General features: G+C 35.1%; 3 protein-coding genes and 1 pseudogene across 3 annotated transcripts; 2 read left to right on the top strand and 2 right to left on the bottom strand.

Moving 5' to 3' along the window:
* Positions 1 to 88: 88 nt before the first annotated feature.
* On the bottom strand, positions 89 to 3,241 carry LOC143634646 (putative zinc finger protein CONSTANS-LIKE 11). Its single transcript, XM_077102674.1, has 4 exons — positions 2,293 to 3,241; positions 2,009 to 2,224; positions 656 to 981; positions 89 to 380 (listed from the first exon to the last, which is right to left on the bottom strand). Exons 1-4 carry the CDS (start codon positions 2,848 to 2,850, stop codon positions 248 to 250), a joined length of 1,233 nt encoding a protein of 410 aa, XP_076958789.1. The 5' UTR covers positions 2,851 to 3,241; the 3' UTR covers positions 89 to 247.
* A 6,097-nt stretch (positions 3,242 to 9,338) lies between these two features.
* LOC143634636 (peroxisome biogenesis protein 22-like) lies at positions 9,339 to 15,731 on the top strand. Its single transcript, XM_077102666.1, has 8 exons — positions 9,339 to 9,540; positions 10,881 to 11,105; positions 11,185 to 11,232; positions 11,331 to 11,387; positions 14,860 to 14,961; positions 15,035 to 15,100; positions 15,187 to 15,288; positions 15,523 to 15,731. Exons 1-8 carry the CDS (start codon positions 9,445 to 9,447, stop codon positions 15,622 to 15,624), a joined length of 798 nt encoding a protein of 265 aa, XP_076958781.1. The 5' UTR covers positions 9,339 to 9,444; the 3' UTR covers positions 15,625 to 15,731.
* A 670-nt stretch (positions 15,732 to 16,401) lies between these two features.
* Positions 16,402 to 19,397, bottom strand: LOC143630562 (pentatricopeptide repeat-containing protein At1g71460, chloroplastic pseudogene; annotated as a pseudogene).
* Positions 19,386 to 24,484, top strand: LOC143634624 (histone-lysine N-methyltransferase ATXR2-like). Its single transcript, XM_077102657.1, has 14 exons — positions 19,386 to 19,581; positions 20,041 to 20,126; positions 20,198 to 20,424; positions 21,016 to 21,128; positions 21,238 to 21,269; positions 22,064 to 22,221; positions 22,293 to 22,380; positions 22,691 to 22,739; positions 22,881 to 22,935; positions 23,010 to 23,079; positions 23,158 to 23,227; positions 23,343 to 23,419; positions 23,506 to 23,562; positions 24,223 to 24,484. The coding sequence occupies exons 1-14, from the start codon at positions 19,422 to 19,424 to the stop codon at positions 24,331 to 24,333; spliced, it is 1,353 nt and encodes a 450-aa protein (XP_076958772.1). The 5' UTR covers positions 19,386 to 19,421; the 3' UTR covers positions 24,334 to 24,484.
* The last annotated feature ends 1,823 nt before the right edge of the window (positions 24,485 to 26,307 follow it).

Raw genomic sequence — 26,307 nt, 5'->3', positions numbered from 1 at the left:
ATAAAAAAACTTAATAAATTGGTCCAAATCTTCATGACCTAAAACAGCATTAGGTTAGTCAAAAATAAATGTGTGAAATTAACACATATGTAAACATAATCACATCCAAACACTATTTTCTTGATTATCTGATTTTGATGATATGATAATAGATAGATAGATAGATAGATAGATAGATAATGGGTATCAAATCACACACCCAAATTAGCTAAAATAGAATTAAGGGAGTAATTAACGAGTTAATACCTCAAGAAGTCACATCTGTTGTGACAAGAGGGTCATAGTCATACTCTTCACCGGCCTTCACAAATCGACCTTTTACACGCTTCCTAGTATCGGCTCTAGCTTTACGAGAAGCGTATCTTATATGTTTACCAAACCTACACATAATAAATACAATGAATTCAAACCGTAAATTAAGTAACATATAGCTAATCCCTTAATAGAAAAGTAGTTTTTTCATTAAAAAAAAAAAAATCTTTGACGGGTCAAACGAGTGAAACTTCGCGAAAGTCACCAAAAGAGTATTTTTGATGCATAAAACTCCTAAACTATTTTATTGCTAAAAAACAAACAGATTATTGTTGAAATAATATAATAAGATCAGAGCCGTTCCAGAATTTGCAAATAATTTTAAAGATTTAGAATCACATACGTTCGTGTTTTCTTCTTCTCTTTATATCTCATCTTAGCTTTATCTCTCGCTTGTGGGCTCGATTCAAAATTCGGCTCCCATGGTGATTCACCGGTGGCAGTTAGAAACATTGGTGATAAACCACAATCTTGAAAATCAGCAGCACTACTTTCTCCAGTAATATTGGATATTGAAAGTGACATGTTTGAATGAACTTGAGCATTAGGAAACCCCAGATTCATAGCATTTGGATTCAAAAGCATCCCACCGTTCATACTATGCATCACATTATTAGCTGATCCCGCCACTTGTGCCGTTGGAAATGTGGTGCAATCTTGTGATGTTGCCTAAAAAAGTATAAAGAAAAGATGATTTGACATTAGATTATGAGAATCAAGAATATAGTTTTTGAAGTTGTATGATCGAGTGATCACATGTGTTTAATGTGTGGTGAAGTTTAGTTAGTTATGAATATGATAGATGATTAGGTTTTGGATTAACAAACATAATTCATTGTTAAATTGGTTAACCGAAACACGACCTGAAAAATAAACGAGTTAACCCAAACTTGACCAGGAGAGTAAAATTCGTTTATTTTTATGGGTTTTTGACAAAGTTTGTAACTTGTAAGCATTTAAAGTTAGGTACTTAAATTTTTATGGTGTAAATGAACCAAACAAACACGAGTGTGGCTTGTTCTTGTTTGTTCGTTTAACTTTAACAGAACAAGCACACACATTTTTAAACAATGGAGTTCGTGCATTAAAAAAAGGGACATGTCCGTGCCCGTTTATGTTCGTTCTTTTATACTGGTATTTATAAACGAACATAAATGAACGTGTGTTGTTCATTTGTGTGTATTCTAAACGAACTTAAACTAACGAAGAAAATGAATGTGTTTTGTTCGATTGTTCAATTCATTAGTCAATAACCCAACATTTGGTTCTAAAATTTGATTTAGGTGATGGGTTGATGCATGATGATCCAATTAGCATTGCTAATAAGGATTAAATAAGTAAATAAATATGTAAACTAGTGAACGTAAATGAACAAACATAAAAAAGTAAATTAACAAACATAAACGAACGTTTATAAACACAGATAAATAAACAAGACATGTGTTCATGTTCACAAAATTTAATGTTCATGTTCTTTCACTTAACCAACTTGTTGTCAAACGGTTCATTCAGAGTTCAGTTCGTTTACAGACCTACATAACTTAATATTACATAATGAGAATCAAACCATAAAAAATAGTGTGCGTATATGCTTATTCTGTTTGAAGTGGTATAATCAAGTAATCAGTTTCAAAACACAAATTCAAACACCTTATTAAACGTATGAATCCTATATCATCCATCTAACATTACAAACCTCAATTGTGTTTTCTGCATGACTGTTAGATTCAGTAACCGATAAATTCTTCTCCATCACAAGACAGTCAAGACTTCCATCCTCAGACGGGTGCTTAGTTTGACCCGAAGGAATGCAGTCAAACATCCCAAAACCACCATCAAAATTCAAAGCAACATTATCAGATAAACCTTCAACATTATTATTAATTCCAAGATTGATCAAATTTGGCACATCCTACATTTACATAAAAAGCAAATTAAAACAAATAGTGTCAATTAACCAAAGACCGATAAAAATAATACCTTATTCAGATTTGATCCATCAGGGAAAAAAGGGTTTGGATCCTTTTCACAAGGTGTCAAATAGCTCAAAAACGAAGACGGATTCGGGATCCACGACTCATATTTCATAGACGACGCCAACTCATTAAGCCTCGAAGCCACAAACCCAATTTGCTGATCATTCCTTTGACCACTACCAACATTCTCACCACCATTCAAACTATTAACCGGACCGAACCGAGGGCTAATCATCTGATCTTCGGGCGACAAAATCTTCAAAAACTCCTCACTTGAAGGACACCCGGTGTAAAAACTCACCTCCTCAATACATTCTTTCCCTGATAACCCCCCACCCTTATTCAAATCACAAGTTTCACACAGAAACATTTTATCGAACACCTGGCGGACAACCGCAGGCTGGTAATTGCACTTATCACATAACAGAGAACGCGGGTGTCTTCGTGATAATGGGTTAGCAGAGTGGACACAGTGATCACATTGGAAGCATAATCTTGCAGTATAAGAGCTGCAATACACGACTGCTCTAGCCACTTTACAAAGATCACACAAAGCCTCCATTAAATGGTAAAACCCCTGTTTTGGGGTTTTTTTGATCCGATCAAATTAGTTAAATTAATTAAAAGGGGTTGTAATTGGACCTAATGGGTATTGATTCTGAATAAATCAGCATTTATTGATCGATCAGATGAAGGAATTAGGTCAAATTACATGATCAAAAGGATACAATTGTAATAACGAAATATGGTTCATAATCCCACGTCAGCGGGTAATAATAATAATAATAATAATAATAATAATAATAATAATAATATCCACGTCGGATGCCTCTTTCCATGGCGAATTCGTGAGCTGCGAGTTTTCGATGATGTTAAGGTTTTCAAACGGCGGGTGTAACAGAACATATTTCTCTGCATGAATGTAGGGTGACGTGTCAAGTTCGTGTGTGTGCTGTTAACTCAAGGTTACTTATATACGGTTAATGGTCGTTGGTGAAGAGCGGGTAAAATGGGGGAGGAATTCAGATGCCACGTCAGCAACTGCCATGTCACTCTATGGTTCTACTGTCCACGTGTTAATTTTTGAAAAAATTCTTAGAATAGTCTTTTAATGGTAAAATATTCTAGATATGTCCCCTCAAAATTGTTTTTTCAGATTTGTCACTCTTTTAATGCATCGCTGACGAGCGATATATTAGGTGGTCTTGGCGACGAGTTAGCTAACACATAGTCAGTGATACGTTTCCAAACACATAATTAACGATATGTTAGACCTCCAAACACATAGTTAAAGATGTGCTAGGCATACAAACACATTGTCAAAGATTTGTTAGTTTCTTCTTTGTTTTTTTTTAATATTATAATATCATAACTAAGTTTACCTATATTTTGTTTCTTTATAGCTTTTAATATAAAAAAGTTTTATATGATTTTGAATAGGGAAAACTCTTAAAATGGACCTACTTTGGGAAACGATTCCACTTTTGTCTCCTCAAATATTAGAATTCCAAAAATGTCCCCCTATAACATGTGTTGGAAAATCTAAAACATCTCTGACGACGTGTTTGTAAAACACATAGTCTCAAAGATGCGTTAGACTTCCTAACACATCGTCAAAGATGCGTTAAGTATCCAAACACATGGTCAATGACGTGTTAGCCTCTTATTTGTTTTCGTTTTAATATTATATTAATATAACTAATTCTACTTATATTTGTTTTTCTAGAACTTTTAATATATAAAGTTTTATATTATTTTGAATATAGCAATAAAACATGCTTATTTTTATCTATATGCTTTCATAAATTTTATTTAAAACCGTTCAGGGTCAAATTTTATGAACATTTCGATATTAATTTGACACGACTCGGGTTTAAACAAGTTTATTTATATCGGTACATAGATAAAAATAAGCATGTCCTATAAGTATATTCAAAATAATATAAAACATTATATATTAAAAGTTATAAGAAAAACAAATATAAATAGAATTAGTTATATTAGTATAATATTAAAAAGAAAACAAACAAAAGGGTAACACCTCTTTGACTATGTGTTTTAGATGCTAACACGCCGTTGACCGTGTGTTTGGATACCTAACCATCTTTGACGATGTGTTATGAAGTCTAACGCATCCTTAACACTATGTTAGGAAGTCTAACGCATCTTTGACGATGTGTTTTATAAACATGTCGTCAAAGATACGTTAGACTTCCTAACACATCGTCAAATATGAGTTAAATAGACATTTTTGGAATTCTAAAATTTGAATGACAAAAGTGGAATCTCTTTCCTAAGTATGTCCATTTTAAGAACTTTCCCATAATTTTTCCATCTCATTATTATATAATATAAAAGAGAAGTTTGGTGCCACTAGCCAAATGGCGGCACCAAACTTATCCATACAATTTTGATTTTCTTTTTAAGTACTAGTAACATAACGAATGTAAGCATAATGAATGTAACGAGAGTTTTTGTTTACGTAACAGAACAGATTGGATTCGTGTAAACTCACTTCATCAACGTTCGGGACTGACAATGCTAGAGTTTTGATGCCATTTGTTTTTTTAGTTCCGGTACCATAACGAACATAACGAAAACCAATCGGGCGCCAATTTTCTTTTTTATTTTTGTTCTGGTACCGTAATGAACGAGAAGGAAACCGACCAAATTCGCGTAAAGCCACCGCCTTTTGTTTTAGTTCCAGTCCATCACCCAGATTTTACCAATTTGACCGGCGCAACGCGCCGGGTAAAATCCTAGTTGTGGATAAAAAAATGTGTTTTGTTTTTCTCTTCATAATCCAATAATTTGCGTATGATTAACCCAAATATATTGGTTTTATTGAGGTAAATTAGGTTTAAATAATCTAAACTATAAATTATTGATAAATAATAGTGCCAATTAACGAGTTGGCTGTTAGCTGTCGCAACTTAAGTCATATTTGCAGTCAACAACTTACAAAGGCATCACCATCACTACATATCACTATGGTGTAGTGGTGGGGGTGCTGCCATGGTGATGGTGGTATGGTGAAGGAATGAAGGGTGTGGATTGGGCCCACTTTTATGCCACATAATGAATTTTTGGCAAGGTATGTCATCCATCATCACATTAACGGAGTTAAACTATTGTTAGTTGTGGATTGCTCAAAACCAATTTAAATTTAGATAATTTTATATAACTTATACATTTCACGCGTAATGTTATTGCAAGACATTGATAAACTTTAGAATGTTCCACTTGTATACTTGACTTCAAGGAAATCGGTATCATATGTTAAAATTAGTAGATGATGAAATAGGAAGTGCAATATAACGAGTACGTGATGGAATCACCATCCTTAAGGATATTTAGCCTCGATATTTTAGTTGATGGGATGATGCCTAAGACTCTCCTAGGACCTCATCGAGTTTAGATAATGTATACAATGATCCTAAAGTACTTTCTCATAAATAATTTTTTTTTATAATGTTAGGAAGGTAAATAGTAAAGTTCGTTTTATTTGTTTTTTACTTTTCTTTGTACTATTTGTCGCACCCTTTGACTGGTGGCGGAAACAACAAGGGTTATGTAGATTGAAATCATGAGCATAATATAATATTAAATGTAGAAAATTTTATTAAAAAAAACACGTTTTCAAACAAGAAATATTCAAATAATATCAAAACATAACATATAATTTAATTAAATTCTTATAGGTTCATCTTCCCCTTTATGTGAGTCATCAAAAAATATTGTAACACTTAATTTCCATTATCTGGAAGAAATATAAGAGTGTCAACTAAAAAATAGTTTGTGAGAATCTACATACTCTCTGACGTTTCCGTCATTGGGCGAGGAGTGTGACAAATTGGTATCAAAGCCTTGATCGTCTTAAATTAGTAACTGACCTATGTCAAGGAGTCCCTTAGTTTGAAATTATGTGCTATTAAATGTACTAACTTCCCTTTTGTAGCATGTATTTCGATTCCGCCAACTCCTCCACGGTCACCTATTAGCATGCCACCTTTGGAGCACTACATCGCACTCGAAGATTTAGATGTACCTTTGATCCCTCCATCCCATGCTATAGCCCAATCAGTTAGTATCGTCTGATGAGAACTCCTTCCCCCCTCCCTTGGAGAACTCATAGGCCCAATTGGATAATTTGTAGCCCCGACACCCAATAGCTCGATAAGGAGTGATCAACTTCTTAACAATGAGATTGTGTATGATGCTACCTGCAAGAGAGGCTAGGTCATTGGCCCCTTGCTACTATGTTGAAGGCTAGTGGACTTGTTGGACTTGGAGTTTTGATCTATCTTTTTTGCTTTATAATTTATCTACTTGTAACTTTATTCAAATTTTGATGATATGGCATTTCTATTTCGAGTTGTCTTTATTGAGTAATCAATATACTTGATAAGCTTTTCTTTTAATCCAATACCTTGAAAATATACATGTAGTTTCTTAGAATAACACAATCGTTATAATCTTTAGAGCAAAACTAAGTTTTTTGTTAACAAAATATGATGATCATAACGAGAGTATATACGCAAAATATTCAAGAATCAAGAGGAAGTTAAGAACACAATAACAAACTACATAGAAAGCAAAGAAAGCATAAGAACAATACTAAAAGGCGAATAATGCACAAAGGCTTAATTGTTAAGAGATTTTAATTACATGAGAGAAGAGAACGAGGATTCTTATATTTATATTTTATACAATATGAATGTGGTTTAATAAAATATGTCATGAAGAGCAAATTTTAGGATAAAAACTAATTATGGTAAAAATTTGGAGAGGAAGGGTAAAGAGAATCTTTCTAGAATGATTCCTTTTGAAATACTTAGATAGCGTCTTATATGCATGAATGAGAGCCGTAATGGAATGGACCATTATGATGGAATGAAAAAAAATTGTTTGGTTGGTTAATAGAATGGAATCACTCATTACCATGTTTATTTCATTATCTCTAAAACACCCCAAATTTATTTCATTCACCCTCTTGTTTTTTTTTCATTTCATCCCCTTTTAACAATATATCACCTCCACCACTACTACCCGTTGTCCTCTCACCACCACCCATCACTGCCTCCGTCGCCCGCCACCATCCACCATCGCCTCCGCCGCTGCCGGCCACCACCACCACCAGCCTCCGCCGCCCAACACCACCACCAACCACCCACCACCGCCTACCATGGTTGTTCACCACCACCAACCACCCACCACCCCACCATTGTCGCCCACCACCGCCACCATCAATCATCGCTCCTGGCGATCACTACCGCCCGCCATCCGCTACTTTCTATTACCAACGCCGCCACCACCCACTATCACCACCACCAATCGCTCTCGCCCATCGCCACTGCCACCGCTGCCCACCACCACCACCATTATTGCTCGCCGCTCACCACCACTATCCCACCGTCACTCACTACCATTTTTTATTTTTCCGACTTTTTCTAGCCTACCTAAAAATAAAAATTAATAATTCATGTCATTCCCACATAATAGCCAAACATGTCAATGGAATGGTAATTATCAATTCCACTACCCCGTTCATTCCATTATCTCGCTCATTCCATCCATCGCCTATTCCATTACCCCATATTATAACAAATCAGTAATAATAATTACAAAAAATGACCCCAAATCTATAATACCCTCGGCTAAAATTTCGTAGTTACCCAACTATAAAATGACATCATGCGTCAAAATTAAACCCCCTTTGGCTGATAAAAAAATAAAAATTCATCATACATGAATATCAATGACAAAATGGCTAAAAACGTCTCTTATTTTACACGGTTTTTCAATTGACGTCCTTTGGCAAACTTAATGACAGAAAACATCCTTTATGTTTAAAAAACGTTGCATGATTCCTACTTTTCACTAACGAGGGTTACTTTTTCTCGTTAAATCCAGTCATGTGCATCTCATGTGAGGGCAATTTAGTCTTTTTACCCTCTCAGGGGTTATTTGTGTAATTGACTAATTTTGCTATTTTGTTTTTAAAAGTTAAAACTAAAATGATTTATATATGTATGACTCTCTCTCTCTCTATTTAAACCACTACCACACCACTAACATCCATCAGATATCATGTTAATCGCCACCACCGCACCAAATCAACCACCACGCCTCTACCATATACCCAACACCTGCAACCTGACCCGTCGTGATTGCCTCCACGTCATCTACATCATCATCACCACCACAGCCGGTTTTCCGACAAGAAGATCGATGACTGTATTGGAGGTGGTTAGCTGATTCGATCGAGCTAACAGATGTGTTTCCAACCCCGATAACTGACATAATTTGTACACTCGATTACATCATCTTCTCAACAGCCGCAACATAGATCTAGGGTTTTCAGATCTAATCTTGATTTTTCTAATTTCTGGATGTATAACATAGATCTAGGGTTTTCAGATTACCAGAAATCCTCCAAACAAAAAAGGAACCTCGGTTTTCAGCTGCTAATCTTTGAGGCATTCATCAATCGGAGATTCTATGGCATTGACCAAAAATCATGAGCTTCGATGTAAAATTAGGGTTCCAGGTGGTGAAGATGCAGTTGTTTTGTTGGTCTTGTGTGGAGGTGCGGTGGTGGTGGTGGTGGTTGATAGCAGAGGTGGGTGACGGTGGTGGAGGTCAAGGTGGTGGTAGTGGTTGGTTGGTGACGTTGGTTTTGGAAAAGAGAGAAAAGGAAGGTAGTGGAATGGTGGATGGATTTTTTCGTTTCTCTCGTCGAAAAATGCCGACGACAAGAGGGTTTCTGAAATGATGATGATGGTGGCTGATAGTGACGGTGGGTGGTTGTGGTGTTTATGAATGCTTGGGGGATAAAGATGACGGTTAAAAAGAAAAAAATGTTTATTGATTCAAATACCAAAATTTTTAAGTCAATTACACTCGGGGGTAAAAAGACTAAATTACCATCACATGAGGTGCACATGACTGGATTTAACAAGAAAAAGAAAAGGACAAACCATTTTGCAAATTACAAACATAAAGGACTCTTTTGCCATATCGTCGATATCAATTAACCCCCTTGTTGACGTCAAGATCCATCCTCCGCCTTCAAATCTATCGCTCAAGAATCATATACAAACGGATCTATAATTAAATAAAGCATAAAAATTTGGTATTGTTGTTTAATATATCCATGGATGATTACTTGAAAGACGACGACTTTTCACAGCTCATCAAGAGAATCGGGTCATTTGTATCCGCCAAATTATCCGAATTATTAAACACCCAGGTGCCACTTTCTTAATTTCCTCTATTGGGTTGTTTCAGTGTTTGATCTTGATTATGTTTATTTAGTTTGTAGCTCAATTGAAATCTGGGTTTGCTGTTGGTGGAAGTTTGATGTTTGTGAAGATAATTGCACTTTGATTAGGGCAATAAATTATTAGGGTTTGTTTATGTTTCTTTCAATCTGTATATGAATTATTATTATATAAACAAATTATTTTTTAAGTTACTTAGTTTCTAATTGAAGATCATTATTTTTGTTAATATACTTATCATCAAGGTTAGTCAATGCCATCATCTCCTTGAATATCATATGTATGTATGTATTATGTTTGCATCATTTAGAAAACAAACAAATAGTGAAAGAAATGAACTAGATGCAGTGCTGTAGAAATCGAGATGAGACTAGGGATTGGATTAGTCGGGATTAATCGGACTGGAATATTTATATATAATTTTTAGTTTTATATACATATACACACCATTTTATATATAATTTATATATACCCAAAATTTAATCAGTCACCGGCCGAGTAACGATTAATCGCCGACTAGTCCCGATTTTTACAACACTGACTAGATGAGCTTGTATTCGAGACATAACATTTCAGTGTTTATAATCATTGTTGTTGCTATTATTATTATTATTATTATTATTATTGTTATTATTATTATTATTATTATTATCGCATGAGTGGCACAGCAATCGTCTGAGGCTAACTACATGTGAGCCATTGAGGAAAGTTTTTCTACTTGTTGAAGTTAACATAATCATTTTGCTATCATGTTATTTTTGTTCATTACAGCTTTACCAATGACCGGATAATCTTACGAAGTATCATATTTTCAGATCATATGTACTTTACGTGTTAAAATGAAATTTTGCTCTCGGTTGTTATCTCATATACATTACTTGATGATTCTAATCATGTTTGTGGATCAAAAGTGAGCCCTCCTTTCTTATCTATTTTCATATATAATATAAAGAGAATAGAAAGCGTACTGACTCTGACTGCTATCTACGATGCAAGTTTTATTCGAAAAATTATTGTAGATTGAATTATTAGTTATCAAAATGAAATAATGTTATTACAAGTATCATATATCTTGCTTTAAACTTGAAATTACAAGATTTGAAAAAGAGAATTTTGATACCTTTCTGCAGTTCTTTGTTTGTACAATTATACTTTACTTCTAGAAAGATCTTATCAACAATATAATAAATAGTATAAAAAGACTATAACAAGTATCTTAATGTGATATGTTTATCTCGTTATAATTTTTTGGATTGTTACTTGTACAACAACAAAAAAACACGTGTTAAAGCAATATAATTGGTTACAGGATTTACCATCTATTTGGAGTTTAGGGGTTCTTGTTGCTGCTTTAATCTTTACATGTAGACTGTTGTGGGCCCCTAGCGGTCCTCAAAGAAGACAACGCAAAGTTCAAACTTCCACACCACCAAATTCTGGAGTCAACAACAGTCAACCAAATGCAAATAATTTACCATCTAGAATTGAAGACTCAACACCAACTGTTATCAACGAGTCGTTACAACATGTAAAGGTGAAGTACATTTTTTTTAAAACAGATGTTTGAATCGGTTCGTGTTACTATTTTAGTAATTTTACTACTTTTTTTGCAGCCCACTTTGGGACAAATAATCAGACAAAGGTTAACTGATGGAAGGAAGGTATATCAATATTGTATATGACTATTCATATTTATCTTATTGATTGTGTTCTAAATGTAAAAGTAAACCATAAAAGTTTGTTATTCTTTCTGGTGAAGGTAACTTGTCGGTTGCTTGGTATTATACTTGAGGAAAGCACTCCAGAGGAGCTTCAGGTTGTGGTTAATTTCTTACATTTTTTCATTCTGAATATTGTTGTTAGGCACTTAGGCCTGTAATGACTGAACGTCCAGTTAGCAGTTCGTGAACCATTCGGCTGGTAGTTCGTTAATAAAATCAAACAGAGAAGTTTGTATGTTTAGTTAAACGAACGAACGTGAAGACATGTCTCATTCGTTCATATATGTTCATGAACATTCACTTACTTTCAACCATAGTCACAGGAAACGTAGAATCACCCGCGATCTTCATTCCGGATCGCCCGTACCGGAAACGGGTACAAAATCGTACCGATCGCCGATGGTGCGCGATCCGGATCGGTGGAATTGAAAGTTCTCAATTGTTGCACGAATTGTTCTACTTTAATCCGATTCGCGTTCCCGGTGAACGATATCGCCGTTTGTGAACGTTAAAGATCGCGTTCCGGAAGTGGCTTCGCATTTTCCGACGGTGTTTTCAATTTTTCCGGTGGTGACTTTGATTTTTTAAGATGAGTTGCTTTTAATATGCATTGGTTAAATAAATAGTTTCATAAGGCTGAGGGGTGTGGGGGGCGCGAGAGGGGGCGCGAGTGGGGGCGCCAGCCAACAATATTGTGACGTGTGGCAGAGAGAGAAACTTGATAAGATGGGTGTTGGTAGTGGTGCTCGCGCCCCGGGGCATGGTGTGGAGGGGCGCGAGAGGGGGCGCGAGTGGTTTTTTTTTTATTTTTTTATAAATGTATTAAAAAAACGTATTATTAAAAAAACTCATAAATTATTTAAAAAAACACACATTAATTAAAAAAACACATTAATATCTAAAAAAAAATTAAAGTACTAAAAAAAAACATTATTCTTATTCTTCGGCTTGGTCTTCTTCGATCAACCTCTTCCGGATACGTTCCTTTTGTTTTTCCATCAGCATTTGGTCGACCGGATTTAGGTTACTGAAGTCTCTTGTAAGGAATTCCAAATCTCTCATTCTTTTTTTTCCTTTTTGTCATTAGAGACCACCTCCATGGTTTTGTTGAATTTATTGAGGGATTCAACAAGATCGTTGATGTTTACGGCTTCCCCCTCAGCCGGTTTTTCCCCCCTGGCGTCCCTTCCCAATGGCCGCCTTCTCGGCGGTGAAGACGTTTCCTCCCCCGCAACGTTTAGGTCGAATCCAACCCGGCAATCCGACCCGGCGGAAGTGCTGTACGCTCCAGACGAACTAGTTTTAGTCCGTTTCGGCCCTACTTCCGCATCAACGTCCGGCGCCACCAGCTCAACCCACTTAGAACACCTTCTCAACCTCTCCCACACCTTTACATCGTCCCACGTCTTCACCGTCCCATACCTCCGCAGGCACTCCTGCCTCCACTCTTCGACAGTGAAATTATAAACCGCCAAATCGTCACTGCCACTTGGTCTCATACGACCGGCGTTCCTGTTGAACAGATTAGTAAACAAGCCGACAAATTTTCTGATTTCGGTCCACCGACCCGAAATCATATCGGCGGTCCGCTCTGTACTCCCAACGAGCGAATAGAACGTCTCCCTAACCTTTGTCCAAAAGACCTTGCTCTTTTGGTAGTCCGCTGCAAAATGCATAAATAAATTTGTAAGTCATTTAACTTTTTTATTTAACTTTTTTATTAAAAATCATTTTTAAAAACGTTAAAACAATTACCGCAACGCCGATCCTCAGAAGTGACTATCCAAGCCCGACACAGGGCTTCCTTCTCATCTGATGACCACGGAGTGATTTTCCGTTTCGTCCTTCCGGTCGAAGCCGAACCCGACCCGTCCGTTGCAATTTGTTTTTTCCGGTGGACGCGTCTTCTTTGTCCCGCAGCTTCACCTTCTGGTTCTTGTGTCTCCGGAACTACAAAGTTAGGAGACGGTTGTATGTTGGATGGTTGAAAGCCGGATGGTTGTTGCGACCCCGAATAAAACATCGCTTGGTCCGATGCCGACCATAAATCCTCGTAACTGTAATCTGAATCTAGGTTTGGGTACCAATTTCCAGCCATGTTTTTAAAAAAAGGTTTGGAAGATGGGGTGATTCTGGGTTTTGGGTGTGGTATGTGATATTGGTATGTGATATTGGTGTTGGTTTGGGTTTGATATAGGTTGAATATAGAGAAAAAATCGGGTGTTGGTTTGGTTTGATATTGGTTGCAATGTATGTAATTATATAGAGTTGTTAAATTTTTTTTTTTTAATAAAAAACGAGCCCAACGGCTCTTTTCACGCATTCCCAGACATCTTTCACGCTCCCCCCAGCCGCTACCCCACCCGCGCCCGCCTCTTTTTCCGCGCTCGCGCCCCTCTCGCGCCTCGGTGGTGTGGTCCTCGCGCCCCGGGGCGCGAGCGTCTCGCCTCTTGCGCCCTTTCTCGCGCTCCGCACCCCTCAGCCTAATATACATCGTAATTGGTGAAGGAAACGTATATGGGAAGCCAAATAGACTGAAAATTAACTAATATTTTAAAGCATCATTGAACGTATTACTTTGTCTTTATCATGCTGTCTATTTAAATTTAAACTAATTAAATTGATTGTTAAGTGTTATTAAATATAATATTAAATATTTATTTAATATATATATACATATTATATATATCTATATATATTATGGTTTTTTATTATTTATAAAATATATAATATGTAGTGTTATTCAGATACGATGTACCAGATTATACGGTACACCGTATCACGTACCGAATTGGCGTTCCAAATGAACCTACCCCCCCTCGTACCGAATTTTAGAAATGCACAAACCGCGTACCAGTTCTCGTACCACGTACGGAACGTACCGCGATCCATGTGACTATGCTTTCAACAACAACAACAACAACAACAACAGTCGTACCCAATAAATCCCACAAATAGCAATAGCTATTGGTAGGGTGGGATGTAGGCAAATCTAACCTCTATCCATGGGGATAGAGAGGCTGCAAAAGCCACTTTTTTTTTTTGAATGTTAATGCTTTCCTCCTACTATTTTCAATATACAACCATTGCCAGGAATCGAACCCCGGACCTCTCACCCAAAGGCCAAAGCCTTTACCATCCCACCAAAGTGGAGATGGCTGCAAAAGCCACTTGCTTACGTTTGTTCATTTAATTTCGTGTGTGTTCATTTGTTCACCTTTCATTTATGTTCGTTTTCATTTAATTTTTTTTTGGCCTATTACAGCTTAGTCTAGTTTTAAAAGCTTTTGTTTTATTAACTTTTAGTTCAACGCATTGTCTTAGCTTTTAGTTATGTTCATTCATTTACGTTCGCGAACCATTTGTTTATACTGTTAGCGAAAGAACACGAACATGGTCATTTTCTTAACAAACGAACATGAACAAGAAAACACCATTCATGTTTGATCAATTAATCGTTTGCTCGGTTAAAGTTAAACAATCGAACACGAACATTCTCGATTCGTGTTTTTTTACAAGCCTAATTATTGTCATCATCTTTAATTTTTGTGTGTGGTACTGTGGTAGAATCAAGCAACTGTTAGATACTCTGTTTTGGAGATTCTACTGGAGATGACCAAATTATGTGATCTTTATCTCATGGAAACCGTTCTGGATGATGAAAGTGAAGTATGTCACGTTTTTACCCTTTATTCAATTATTATTAATTCTCTATTTTCTCATGAACTAATTGTTGTTGCAGAAGAGGGTTTTAACAGCATTGGAAAATGCTGGGGTTTTCACGTCTGGTGGCTTGGTCAAAGATAAGGTCAAACAGTACTATTATATAATCAACTGTAAAGTGTCCAAATTACCCTTGTTTGGAGAATAATTATTATTGTAATTTTGTTGCAGGTACTCTTTTGTAGCACAGATATTGGACGGACTTCTTTTGTTCGGCAATTGGAACCAGATTGGCATATAGATTCAAATCACGAAATTAATTTTCAATTAGCGGTATATTATTTGTTTTATTAAATCCTGTCCACTTTTTACTTTTGAAAGTCAGCCCACTACATTTACATTTCCAGTTTTAATAAATATAATCATACCAATAGACTATACATGTAGTAAGGGTAGAAACTGTTTGGTTCTTATTAATATAAGGTTTGACTTTCAAAAGTCAACATGCTGATTGATATATGCATTTGCTGTTCTTTCTAACATGATTGTTGTATTTGTTAATGACAGAGGTTCATCAAATGTCAGCTTCACATTTCACCAATCGAAACCGAACGGATTGCTTCTAATGTTTTCAGTTCTTCATCATTGGAACAGTTCTTTGGCGTTTGACTTTTGGGAGTCAATGATGCAAATATGTATCTCTCTCTTTTAGCTGTGCAGCTCCAATGTATAAGTATAATACATGAGAGATGATGTGTGTTCAGTAGTTCTGCTTAACTATTTATTACCATTTCTTGATATATATATTATTATAAACATGTTAAATGGATTTGATTAAAAAAGTATTAGGTGTCAATCCGTATAAATATCTCCATTCGCCAAATGTATGGTTAAACGAAAATAAAGTCAATTTCGTTGAATTAGTTAATATTTACACACTAATCAGTTATTAAAGATTTTAAGTGCGCAGATGGCGCAGCATGAATGTAACATGAAATTTATATGTTTAGGTTTAATTTATATGGCTCGGGTCGTGTTTGTGTCAACCCGATGGGTCGTGGCCTATGGGTTGACTTGTTTTAATCGTTTATTTTTTCAAAATGTGTTTTATGTAAATAACTTAAAACTGCTTTTTGTACTTTATTTTATGTCAAAATTTAAAGATTCAAAATATAATTGATGAAGTTTAAACATTAACATAATTACTTATAAAAAAACCTTAGTATGCAAAAAAAAACCTTAACTAATTTCGTACTTGGATTAAACGGATGATGTCAACCTGCCAATACATATGTTGCTTTCATGCTCTTCATGAATGTGACACAATTTTCTTACTCTTGTCGGGTACTCGGGTTCAACCTGTTAACCAGGTAACTTAACCTGTTTCTATTCGACTCGAGCCAACTTTTGTCACTCGGTGAATTAGCTCGTTTGTATACATTTTTTATAAGTATCAAATAGTAACTAACAACAATATCAAATTATACAACTGTAAAATAAACAAAATCCTATGAACATGACATCAATCGGCTAAACCTTTCAGCTTCATCTGTCCGACCAGCGCTAGTCAAGAGTCTAACAATACTCGAATAATGTTCTTCATTAACTTCCGACTTATACCTTTTTAACATCAAATCAAACACTTTACAGCCTTCATCTACAAACCCACCCTCCTCACAAACACCCAAAACCACTTTAAACGTAAATCGATTTGGAACAAACTCGCGTCTAATCATCTCATAAAAAAGATCAACCGCCTCTTGATACCGAGCATTACACCCATACGCCTCAATAACTGCGGTCCACGTCATCGTTACCTTCACATTAATCATCCCAAAAGCCCTCACTGCCTTGCTTACATCACCACAAGACCCGTAAAACCTCACGATCCCCGAACACACAAACGGAACCGACCCCAAATCTTTCTTCAAAACCTGCCCGTGAATCTCCCGACCGAGCTTCAACGCGTTAATCTCACCACACACACTCAACATTCTTGAAATTGTAACCGAATCTGGGCGGTGCTTTGACCACACCATTGACCGAAAAACACCCATCGCTTCTTCAAAACACCCGTTTTCAACATATGATTCGATCATAGCCGTCCAAGAAATCACGTTTTTACGGTCTAGATTATCAAACAGTTTAACGGAATAACTGTAACAACCACATTTTGCATACATCATCATCAATGATGTAGTTATAGACACTTGATGTATAAAATTATTCTTAACAGCAAAACAATGAACTTCTTTACCATGTTTTAAACTTTTAAGCTTTTCAATAACGGGGATAACCGTGTTAATCGTGACAACATCGGGTTTAAACCGTTCCTGTTGCATCCAAACGATTGACCTTAACGCCTGTTCAAGCCTACCATTTGCAGCATATCCCGACATAAGCGCGGTCCAAGATATCGCATTCCTTTCTGTTGACCCGTAAATACTTTTCTACCCGACCCCATGTCGCCACATTTGCAATACATATCAATCAAACCCGACTGAATAAACAGCTGTTTTGAGTATTCTTTTGTTTTGATCACATAAGCATGAACCTCTTGACCAAGTTTTCTGGACTTAACATGACTAATAACAGGAAGGATTGTGGTTATAATAACCGAATTTGGGCGTATTTTGTCTTTCACCATCCATCTTAGATACTCAAGTGCTTCGATCTGCAGCCGATTGTGTGCAAAACCGGCAATCATGGCTCCCCATAACACCACATCTCTTTGACCCGCACTAATTTCATCAAACACTTGATGTGCAAGTCTCGTTTTCCCACACTTTTACATATCAATCAAACAAGTGGTTACAATCAAATCATCAATCAACCCGTTCTTAATCAACAACCCGTGTGTCTTCAAACCTTGGAAAAGCTCCGACGCGCCACCCAAACTTTTAATCAAACACGAAAACGTATAAACGTTCAACTCAACCCCTAATTCCTGCATTAACGAAAACGTCTTAAGTGTTTCCTGATACTTCTTCCCACCCATAATAACATAACCTCTAAGTAAAGCATTCCAAGGGTAAACACTTCTCGTCGGCATTTCATCGAACACCTGGTGTGCATCTTCCACAGACTGACACACAGTGTACATATTCACAAGCTTTGTTTTCAAATACTCATTATTCTCAAGCCCGTTGATTCGGATGTGGGTGTGAATTATTTTCCCAATAGACAACGATTTCAGTCGAACCACTGAAGCAATGAGTTCAGAGAATGTGGTTGTGTTTACAGGAACCCCACGTTTGTCTAAGTAATCGAGTATGGTTAAAGCCTCTTTGAGCTTGTTTTGCTTGGCGAATCTTTGAATGTCTTTGTAAATGGCATTAGGGTTCTTGGTGTGGAGTGGTATGGATGCTGGGAATGCGTGTTTTTCTTCGAATTTTGGTTGTTTTCGGCGGGTTTTTGATGTGGGTGTTTGGAACTGAGATTGGATTTGTGTGAAAGATTTGATTTTGAAAGTGGGGTGGGTTTGAATGGTTAGTGGGTTTGGCGGGAACGGGTGGAGATGAATGGTTGAAGAAGAAGAAGGTAGGAAGAGGTTGCAGAGTGATTCCATTTTGGTTCCTTAAGGGATCAGTTTTAACAAGATAAATAGTTTGTCATGGTTGCGGGTTTGGGTCGGCTCGTTTTGACTTACGAAAGCTAAAGTTCGAGTTTGGCTATTGAGTTGGTTTTTGAAACTCGGGATTCAGCTTGTTTATTATGATTATTTTTATATTTTGAGGAGAACTTAAATGAGCTCAATGTCACTCACTCTTTGTGACGCCTAAAGGACAGCTAATCGGTCCGTTTATAATTGGGGTTTGCTTGTTTCGTCATGCCTTGGACTCATCAAACAAGTGACAACAACTCCTTACCAGCGATGCGTTCGTCGAGCAAACGCAACTAGGTATGTACACTTCCTTTCTCGCTGAGGTCGGGCTCACTGAAGTCCAAGACGAGCCTAGCAAATTCAAGCGTTAAGCACAATACAAGTATTTCGATCTTTAAATATTTGATACGTGACATCAAGCTTGTGTGGTAGTACCTTAAGTTCAAGAAAGGTAAAGCTTACAATTACATGGCTCGTGCTCGGAGTTATAACGCCGTCTTTCTTGTATTTAGGCTACTATACTCGAAATTTGGTGAGCCCCAATGTCCCACTCGAATCAGACTATGCCCTCTTAACCGGGTCCACTTCCCTTACAAACCATGCCGGCAATTGACTGTGCCGTCACAAAAACAAAACTTTATAACCTAACACAGGATGAAATAGGAATCCGAACTGATAATCTTGTAGAAGCTACAAGCCTAGATCGGAGTCAATAACTTTTGTTTGAAAAAATTAGGCTTGTTTATATTTTAATTATAATAATAATTAATATTCGGAAGGGGCGACTAGTGTAACAAAAACTTAAACCCTTGGAGCCTCCAAAACCCAAACAAGGCATTACAGAAGCAGTAGCTTATTGGTAATGGAGGTGGTTTGCCCCATAGATGCTCAGTTCACCCAGCAAATCTCGCTTCTACTCGAACCACCTTCACCTCTACAAGTTCAGGAGTATTTTGATGAGCTTACGACACGTAAACAGTTTCAAGGAATTCAAGTCAAACCCACCAACGACCATGGAAAAGGTAATCTTTTTATGCCTTTTAGGCAACTTAATACTGTTTAGAAACAACCCATTTCATTATTTGTGTGCGTCTTAATGTCTAGTACAGTTAATAAGCAAAGGGTGTTTATATCAATCTTTTGCACACCAGGTGTTTGATGTATTGCCTCAGAGACAAAAAATGTCATTTTTTTTTAATTTTAGGGTACAGATGTCATCAATCTTGTCACATGTAGGGAAATTAATCTCAAATTATTACAAATGATTATTATCAATTAATCTCAATCTTCCTCACTTGTGATTCAATTCCAGCTACTTCGTGATGTTTATAACTTTCTTTTATGTTAATTCCGTCTAACATAATGAGCATGCAACTGAACATTATATTTAAGGGTGCAAACGAACCGAGCCGCTCGGTTAATAAGCATTAGGTACTGTTAATAAGCAAAGGGTGTTTATATTTAACTATTTAAGCATACAGGTGTTTTTGCTGACATGGACTTTGAAGAAGAGGACCTTGTTTTGAAGGACCAAATGCTGGTTGGTATGCAGCATTCTTCAAATAAGGTGGTTCAGTTTTAATATTCAACCATTTATGATTTATTCATTTTCATTACCTTTTTATTACTTTGCTGCAGATAGATTGTCTTGTATGTGGTTGCTGCTTCCGTTTTATCGGGTCAATAGAAGTTCAAATTGGAAGAAAATTGTATCTGCAGAATTTAGGCAGTTCAAAAGATGCTTGCTTTAATGAAAAATTAGAATTATTAATGAGTGAAAGATTAGAATTGCCTCATTCAAAGAAGTTTCCATTGCCTGCGGTTATAAATTGCCCTGGTGGATGTAAAGAAGTTTATTATTGTAGGTGAGTTGGTAACTTGATTTGGTCTTATTTTCATTATCAGTTAGTTACATCATCATACATTCATGTCTTTATTTCTTTAAAAATAATCAATCGAAGTTGATGAAAATATGAAATATCACTTATCTGAAAAAATGGGTCAATGTGCGTTATGTTAATTCGTTTACTTCATTTATGCTTGTTAATTTACTTTGTTTGTTATACATTCATTTTATGTATTTGGCTCATTACAATTTAGCCTAGTAATATGAAATTAATATATCACATGTTACTATGTAGTTTACTTTTAATAAATATTTACAGCCCAATGCTCACCTTTACCTTTAATTGTTGTTCGCTCGTTATCTTCGTTCATCTATGTTAAGTTATGTAAATGTTGCTCGTTTGTTTTTGTGAACCATTCATTATGTTATTAACAAATGAGCACGAGCTAACAAGAACACACTCATTTTCTTAACAAACGGAAATGAGCGAGAAATATCTGTTCGTTTAATTGTTCATGTTGGATCATTTGCCCGATTAACTTTAAACTCAAGTTTTTGCAAGTAATAGGCTGTTTTAAAGATGAGCTAATTAGATTCCACTTATTTGTAGCAAATCATGTGCAGACGCTGATTGGGATGCTTGTCATTCTTTACTTTGTACTGGAGAGGGATCCAAATCATTAAGCAGTAAAGCACTTTCAAAGTTCATACAACATGCTAATGGTAAGGGTGTAACATAATTAACCATTTGTACACATATTTTGTCCTATGTTTTCCTTCTTCTCCTTGATTTCTAAGTTTTTTATTTCTTTCTATCATTATTTCGTATCAGAGACGAATGATATTTTCATCCTTGCTGCCAAGGTAAGTTCCTTCTCAAAGTCTATCGCATTTTTGCAAATTCATTTTATTTATTTGTGTTATATATATATAATATATTTGAGGTTAGTTTTGTCATTTGATGTGTGCAATTTTATGATTAAATATATGTAAATTGGTTATTAGTTATTACAAATATATGGAAATTGGTTATTACACATATGTAAATTTGTAATTACGTGTGTGTAATCACAAAATTACATATAATAAATGACATAACTACCCTTAAATAATATTAAACAAATAAAATGATTGGTTGTCAAGGGAGGGTTCTAGGCAGGACACAGTTTCTTGCGAGAACAGGAAGAACAAAATGAATCATTCATTTTTTTTTATCTTAAAAAGTTTTTATTCACTTCTAATAATCTAAAAAAAATATAAGCAGAAGTCTTTTATTTATAAAAGCTACACACATGCAAATCATGTGTAGGTTATATTTCCAACACATCACATGTGCAGGTAAGGGCTTAAAAATGAATAAAAAAACATATGAACAAATTAGTTTAATGGTTTTTTCTATACATAATGTAGACATTTGTATGTAAGAAGTAAAAGTTTTAAAAAATATGAACCACTGATAAAAAAACATTTTAAGTCTGTTCTTTTTTGTTCTCGCAATAATTTAGCGTTTTTGTAATGGGCCTCTCCCTATATATATGTATGTATGTGTGTGTTCATTTATAATCAAAAGAACTACTATGGCAGGCAATCTAATGTACATAAACTTATTTATTGCATATGAGTGACAAATTATTGAATTCTTTGGGTTTCATTTGCAGGCGATTTCTTGTACGGTTTTAAAATACAAGAAGTTGAAAGCAGCAAGTAATAAAGATAAAGACAGAGAGAAAAATAAACTTTCTGATGGTTTAGGTAATCACAATTTTAGTCTTCTTTTGAAGGCTTGGAAGCCTATATTAATGGGATACAAGAGGAGGTACATGATACTTATTTTCCTTTTTTACACTTGGGAATTATGCAATAACTTATAAAGTTGTGTATATATAGGTGGTGGGATTGCATTGTTTTGCCAGATGATGTTGATGTTTCTGATGAAGCTTCATTTAGAATGCAAATAAAACAGTTGGCATTTGAGGTTCGCTATAAATATATTCTGAATAATATTTGGTTTGTTAATACATTTTTCTAAATTCAAGCATACCAATTAGTACATCTGTTCAAAACATCACTTTTAAAGTGAAAATGGTATTCACTTTGAGAAATTATTTGAATGCACTTTTGACGACTTATGAACCGTATTAATTGATAAGCGAAAACACCTGATACTGAAGTGGATGATCAATCAATTAGCAACATACATCACATGTTTACTTGATATTATTATTATCATCATCATCATCATCATCATCTTTAATGTTGGCTGACCATTAGTTTGACTTTTCTAGTCACTGGAGCTCTTGAAGGCGGCAATACTGGATGAAGAATGTTTGCCATGTATCCCTGACCTGACACATGCTTAATCTTATATATTCATACAATCATCTAACTCTCACTTTTTTTAAGCAATAAACATGTTGCAAGCTTTTACTTTTGAAACACCACATATTATTCAGTGTTTTCCTTAATCCTTTCAAGTGTTCTCCTTGAAAATATATGGGAATATTATTGGCATTTTTGAGCTAAATAACCTGTAAGTTATTTAACCCATAATTTATATCAAAATGTTATATATTCATGTATGAATAAACCTTTCGCTTGTGACAGTGATTTGGTTGTAGCATCCCCAGTGGAGGATTACTTTTTGTACATAGATGATCTACCAGAAGCTGAAAAGGTGTTTGAATTTTTTAAATTAATAATATCAAATTCTATTTTGCATGATTATATATCCTTTTGTTTATGCCTTTGGCAGAAAAAAGTTGATGAAATAACACAACCTTTTCTTGATGCTCTTGGAGAGGACTATTCAGTTTGTTGTGATGGTAATATCAGTTAATCAAAAACACTTTATAGTTGGTGTGTCAAATATGATTACAAAAGCTATATTATTACTGTTATTTTAATTATAGTTTTTGTAATTATTTGTTTTCTTGGTAGGTACGGCATTTTTCCCTCTTCAGAGTTGTATGAATCATTCATGTTGTCCGAATGCTAAGGCTTTTAAACGAGAAGAGGTACTTCTTTTATAATTTTAATATTTATCTTATTTCAGTAAATCTTCTCAAACATATTTAATATTCTTAATTTGTTGCACTTGCAGGACAGAGATGGACAAGCAACCATAATTGCAACTAAACCCATCAAAAAGGGAGAAGAGGTGATGTTATTATTCCTCATTCCAAATATCTGTTTACTTCTTTTTCTTTTTGAAATTCAATATTTTTAGGAGTATATTGCTTAATGAAAATGTTTTATTATCAGTCAAAACAGTAATTATAACCCTCACTTACAAATGGATTTATAAAAAAAACCAAATATAACGTGACGAAATGTCGAATTGAAAGCATAAGCACCTAAATCATATTGGAGAAGTTATCTTTAGGGGCAATTTTATCTTTCAACTATAAAGTGAAACTTTTAAAAGAGACTTCAATTGGTAACTAAACGACTGCATGTTACGTAATGAAAGGGGAAGGAGTTTTGCTATGCTATAGGAGGGTCTACAATAAGCATCTATAGTCTTGCAAGAATAAGTTGGTTAGTATTAATGGGCCTAAGAAAATTTTGTTAGGTACTTGCTAACACATGGTAAAGATAATTGCTATTATTATTATTATTATTATTATTATTATTATTATTATTATTATTTTTAGGTACTTGCTAGCCTATGACAAAGAAAGAAAAATTTATTAGGCTTTTAACATTGGACCTCCAATTTCCCAATCTTTTTACTCCATGTTGATAATATAATTCACATTTCACTCAAGGATGTCTATTTTATTTGATTGTTTAACACAAATGTGATTTTGCGTTGCAGGTTACCATATCATACATAGATGAAGATCTTGAATTGGAAGAGAGACGAGCATTGCTTGCAGATTATGGTTTTATATGTAAATGCCCGAGGTGTGTGGACGAAGAGGCATAGTTCACAATGATCCATTTTCATATAACATCAAAGCTGAAATCGTAACGGTTTCTGCCAATATGAGAGTGTTTTAGCAATTTTGACAACAGCTGTCTTGTATTCAGGCAAGGAATGGAATTTAATTTAATGTTATTCAGTAGTTGCTTCATCCATTGTAGAATTGTTTTTAAATTCTTACAAACTCATATTTGAAACCAAAGTTTCTAGACGTATTTTCTTCAACTAATGTAGTTTGGTTGTTCTCCTATTCTAAGAACATAATCCATGAATTGGCAGGCCTTATTAACTGCAAGAGTAAGGTCTGTTCTAGTGATTGCTACAATATACTTCTTGGTCAGATTAGAAAATGAACTGCAGATCACTGGTTGGGGGAAGCATGGAAGATGGAGTTGGCTTTATCAAATTATAATATTATATTCTATTGTTCCCAACTTTTTAATGAACTATCACCGTTAGATCAATTTGAAATGAAATCTGGACCCTTAAAACTACAAAAAATGCTTTTGGAAGCGAAGGTTATTTTCATTGATGAGTTCTGGCCCTAATCACCAGTTCTGCAAATTGAAGTAACGTCCACCTAAGGTAAGCTAGGGTGTATTTGGATGTTTTTAATCTGTTAAATGCACGGCTTCATATTGAATTGAGAATTAATCATCACTTAAAGTATTTTGTAAATGAAAGGTGAAATTATTTGTCCATTTCCCCTCCTCGCACCACCATTGCAGCCTGTCGTTTATATGGTGGTAAAGTTTCAGTTTCGTAGCTTGAATTCAAGGTGATGTGATTTGATGATGCTTATGATTATGATTTCTAGCAAGGTGCTATGATGATAATAGAATTTAACATGTTTACTTATGAACAAGTCAACTTGGTTTTTGACTTGTATAAAGAGTCAAATAGGTAACTTACAGTGGTAATCTTTTGAAGCAATAACTTGCTGCGAAGGGTGAAGTACAGGTTCCTTGTATTCCCCTTTAACCATTTTAAAGCTTTTATTATTTAACTATTTAAGGATACTTATATGCATTCTGTATTGACACATGTTTGTTAATTTTCTTTTGTCAATTTCATAAATTTTATATGTGGGGTGGAACTTGAGGTTGTGATGACCAAGTACAAAAACGGCCAGTTAGAATGTTGTATAGCTTATGAACGTGCCAAGTTCACAATTCATATGGGGTACGATTGAAGCAGGTAACATATAGTAGGAACAAACATATTAATTCTTTGAACAAACAAGCTGGTTTGTTTAATAAAACAAAAGACATAATTCAAAGAATGCCCGGTTCTTGTAAGCTCAAAACAAGCAGCACGGTAGCATGTAGAGCTTTGTTAATCAATTGCCAGATAATGGTTTGAATCATGTTACATTATTATTTTATGTTTATGTAATATGTACTCTTGTATTGTAATTTATATTATTTATTTTATAAGAAAAATAAATCTTCTCTTACAAAAGCTTTTGTTACCATTCTGTTTTTTAATTTAGGTTCAATGTATGTGTGATTTGTTATCTTAGTTATTATTAAAAGACCAGTTATATTACCTCATTTTGTAAATATTACTTTTATCTTAAACAAATATTGTTTTTGATTTAGAACGCAAACAAAGGTAGTTTTGTCATTATGATATTAAACAGCCCGTCCACCGGACAAGTATAAAACTAGTTGTTATGGATAGACCTAGTTTAGTTATAAATATCAGACCCTTTATGATCGTCAATATTAGTTGTATTTCATATTCGAACCCGCGTTTTTTTAATACCTGATATGTACACCTCTTCTACTCATACATGTGGATTTTGTTTGATGTGGATGGATGTTGAAAATGTCATGTTACATAAAGATGATTAATATTAAAAGGATTTTGATGGATTTTGAACAATACGTATTTTCAATATGCCAATGTGTTTATATAGTTATGTTCTTTTTTAATTGTACTAAAAAAATCTAAATTCAACCAAAACAGAGCATC

Source organism: Bidens hawaiensis, unplaced genomic scaffold (assembly GCF_021521415.1).
Source record: "Bidens hawaiensis isolate Kalapana, Puna unplaced genomic scaffold, B.hawaiensis_p1.1 tig00000512_1, whole genome shotgun sequence".
NCBI lineage: Eukaryota > Viridiplantae > Streptophyta > Magnoliopsida > Asterales > Asteraceae > Bidens > Bidens hawaiensis.
Note: the sequence above shows the minus strand (reverse complement) of the source record. Positions and strands in the feature narration are given on the sequence as shown.

Excerpts from the sequence above, each read along its gene's own strand:
- LOC143634646 (XM_077102674.1), bottom strand. The coding sequence starts at position 2,850 with ATGGAGGCTTTGTGTGATCTTTGTAAAGTGGCTAGAGCAGTCGTGTAT. Across the intron at positions 982-2,008 it reads ATGCAGAAAACACAATTGAG|GCAACATCACAAGATTGCAC; the intron begins GTTTGTAATGTT and ends ATACTTTTTTAG. Across the intron at positions 381-655 it reads GAGAAGAAGAAAACACGAAC|GTTTGGTAAACATATAAGAT; the intron begins GTATGTGATTCT and ends TATTATGTGTAG.
- LOC143634636 (XM_077102666.1), top strand. The coding sequence starts at position 9,445 with ATGGATGATTACTTGAAAGACGACGACTTTTCACAGCTCATCAAGAGA. Across the intron at positions 11,106-11,184 it reads AGTCGTTACAACATGTAAAG|CCCACTTTGGGACAAATAAT; the intron begins GTGAAGTACATT and ends CTTTTTTTGCAG. Across the intron at positions 11,388-14,859 it reads GCACTCCAGAGGAGCTTCAG|AATCAAGCAACTGTTAGATA; the intron begins GTTGTGGTTAAT and ends GTACTGTGGTAG.
- LOC143634624 (XM_077102657.1), top strand. The coding sequence starts at position 19,422 with ATGGAGGTGGTTTGCCCCATAGATGCTCAGTTCACCCAGCAAATCTCG. Across the intron at positions 21,270-22,063 it reads TTTTCATCCTTGCTGCCAAG|GCGATTTCTTGTACGGTTTT; the intron begins GTAAGTTCCTTC and ends TTTCATTTGCAG. Across the intron at positions 22,740-22,880 it reads GGATGAAGAATGTTTGCCAT|TGTTCTCCTTGAAAATATAT; the intron begins GTATCCCTGACC and ends AATCCTTTCAAG.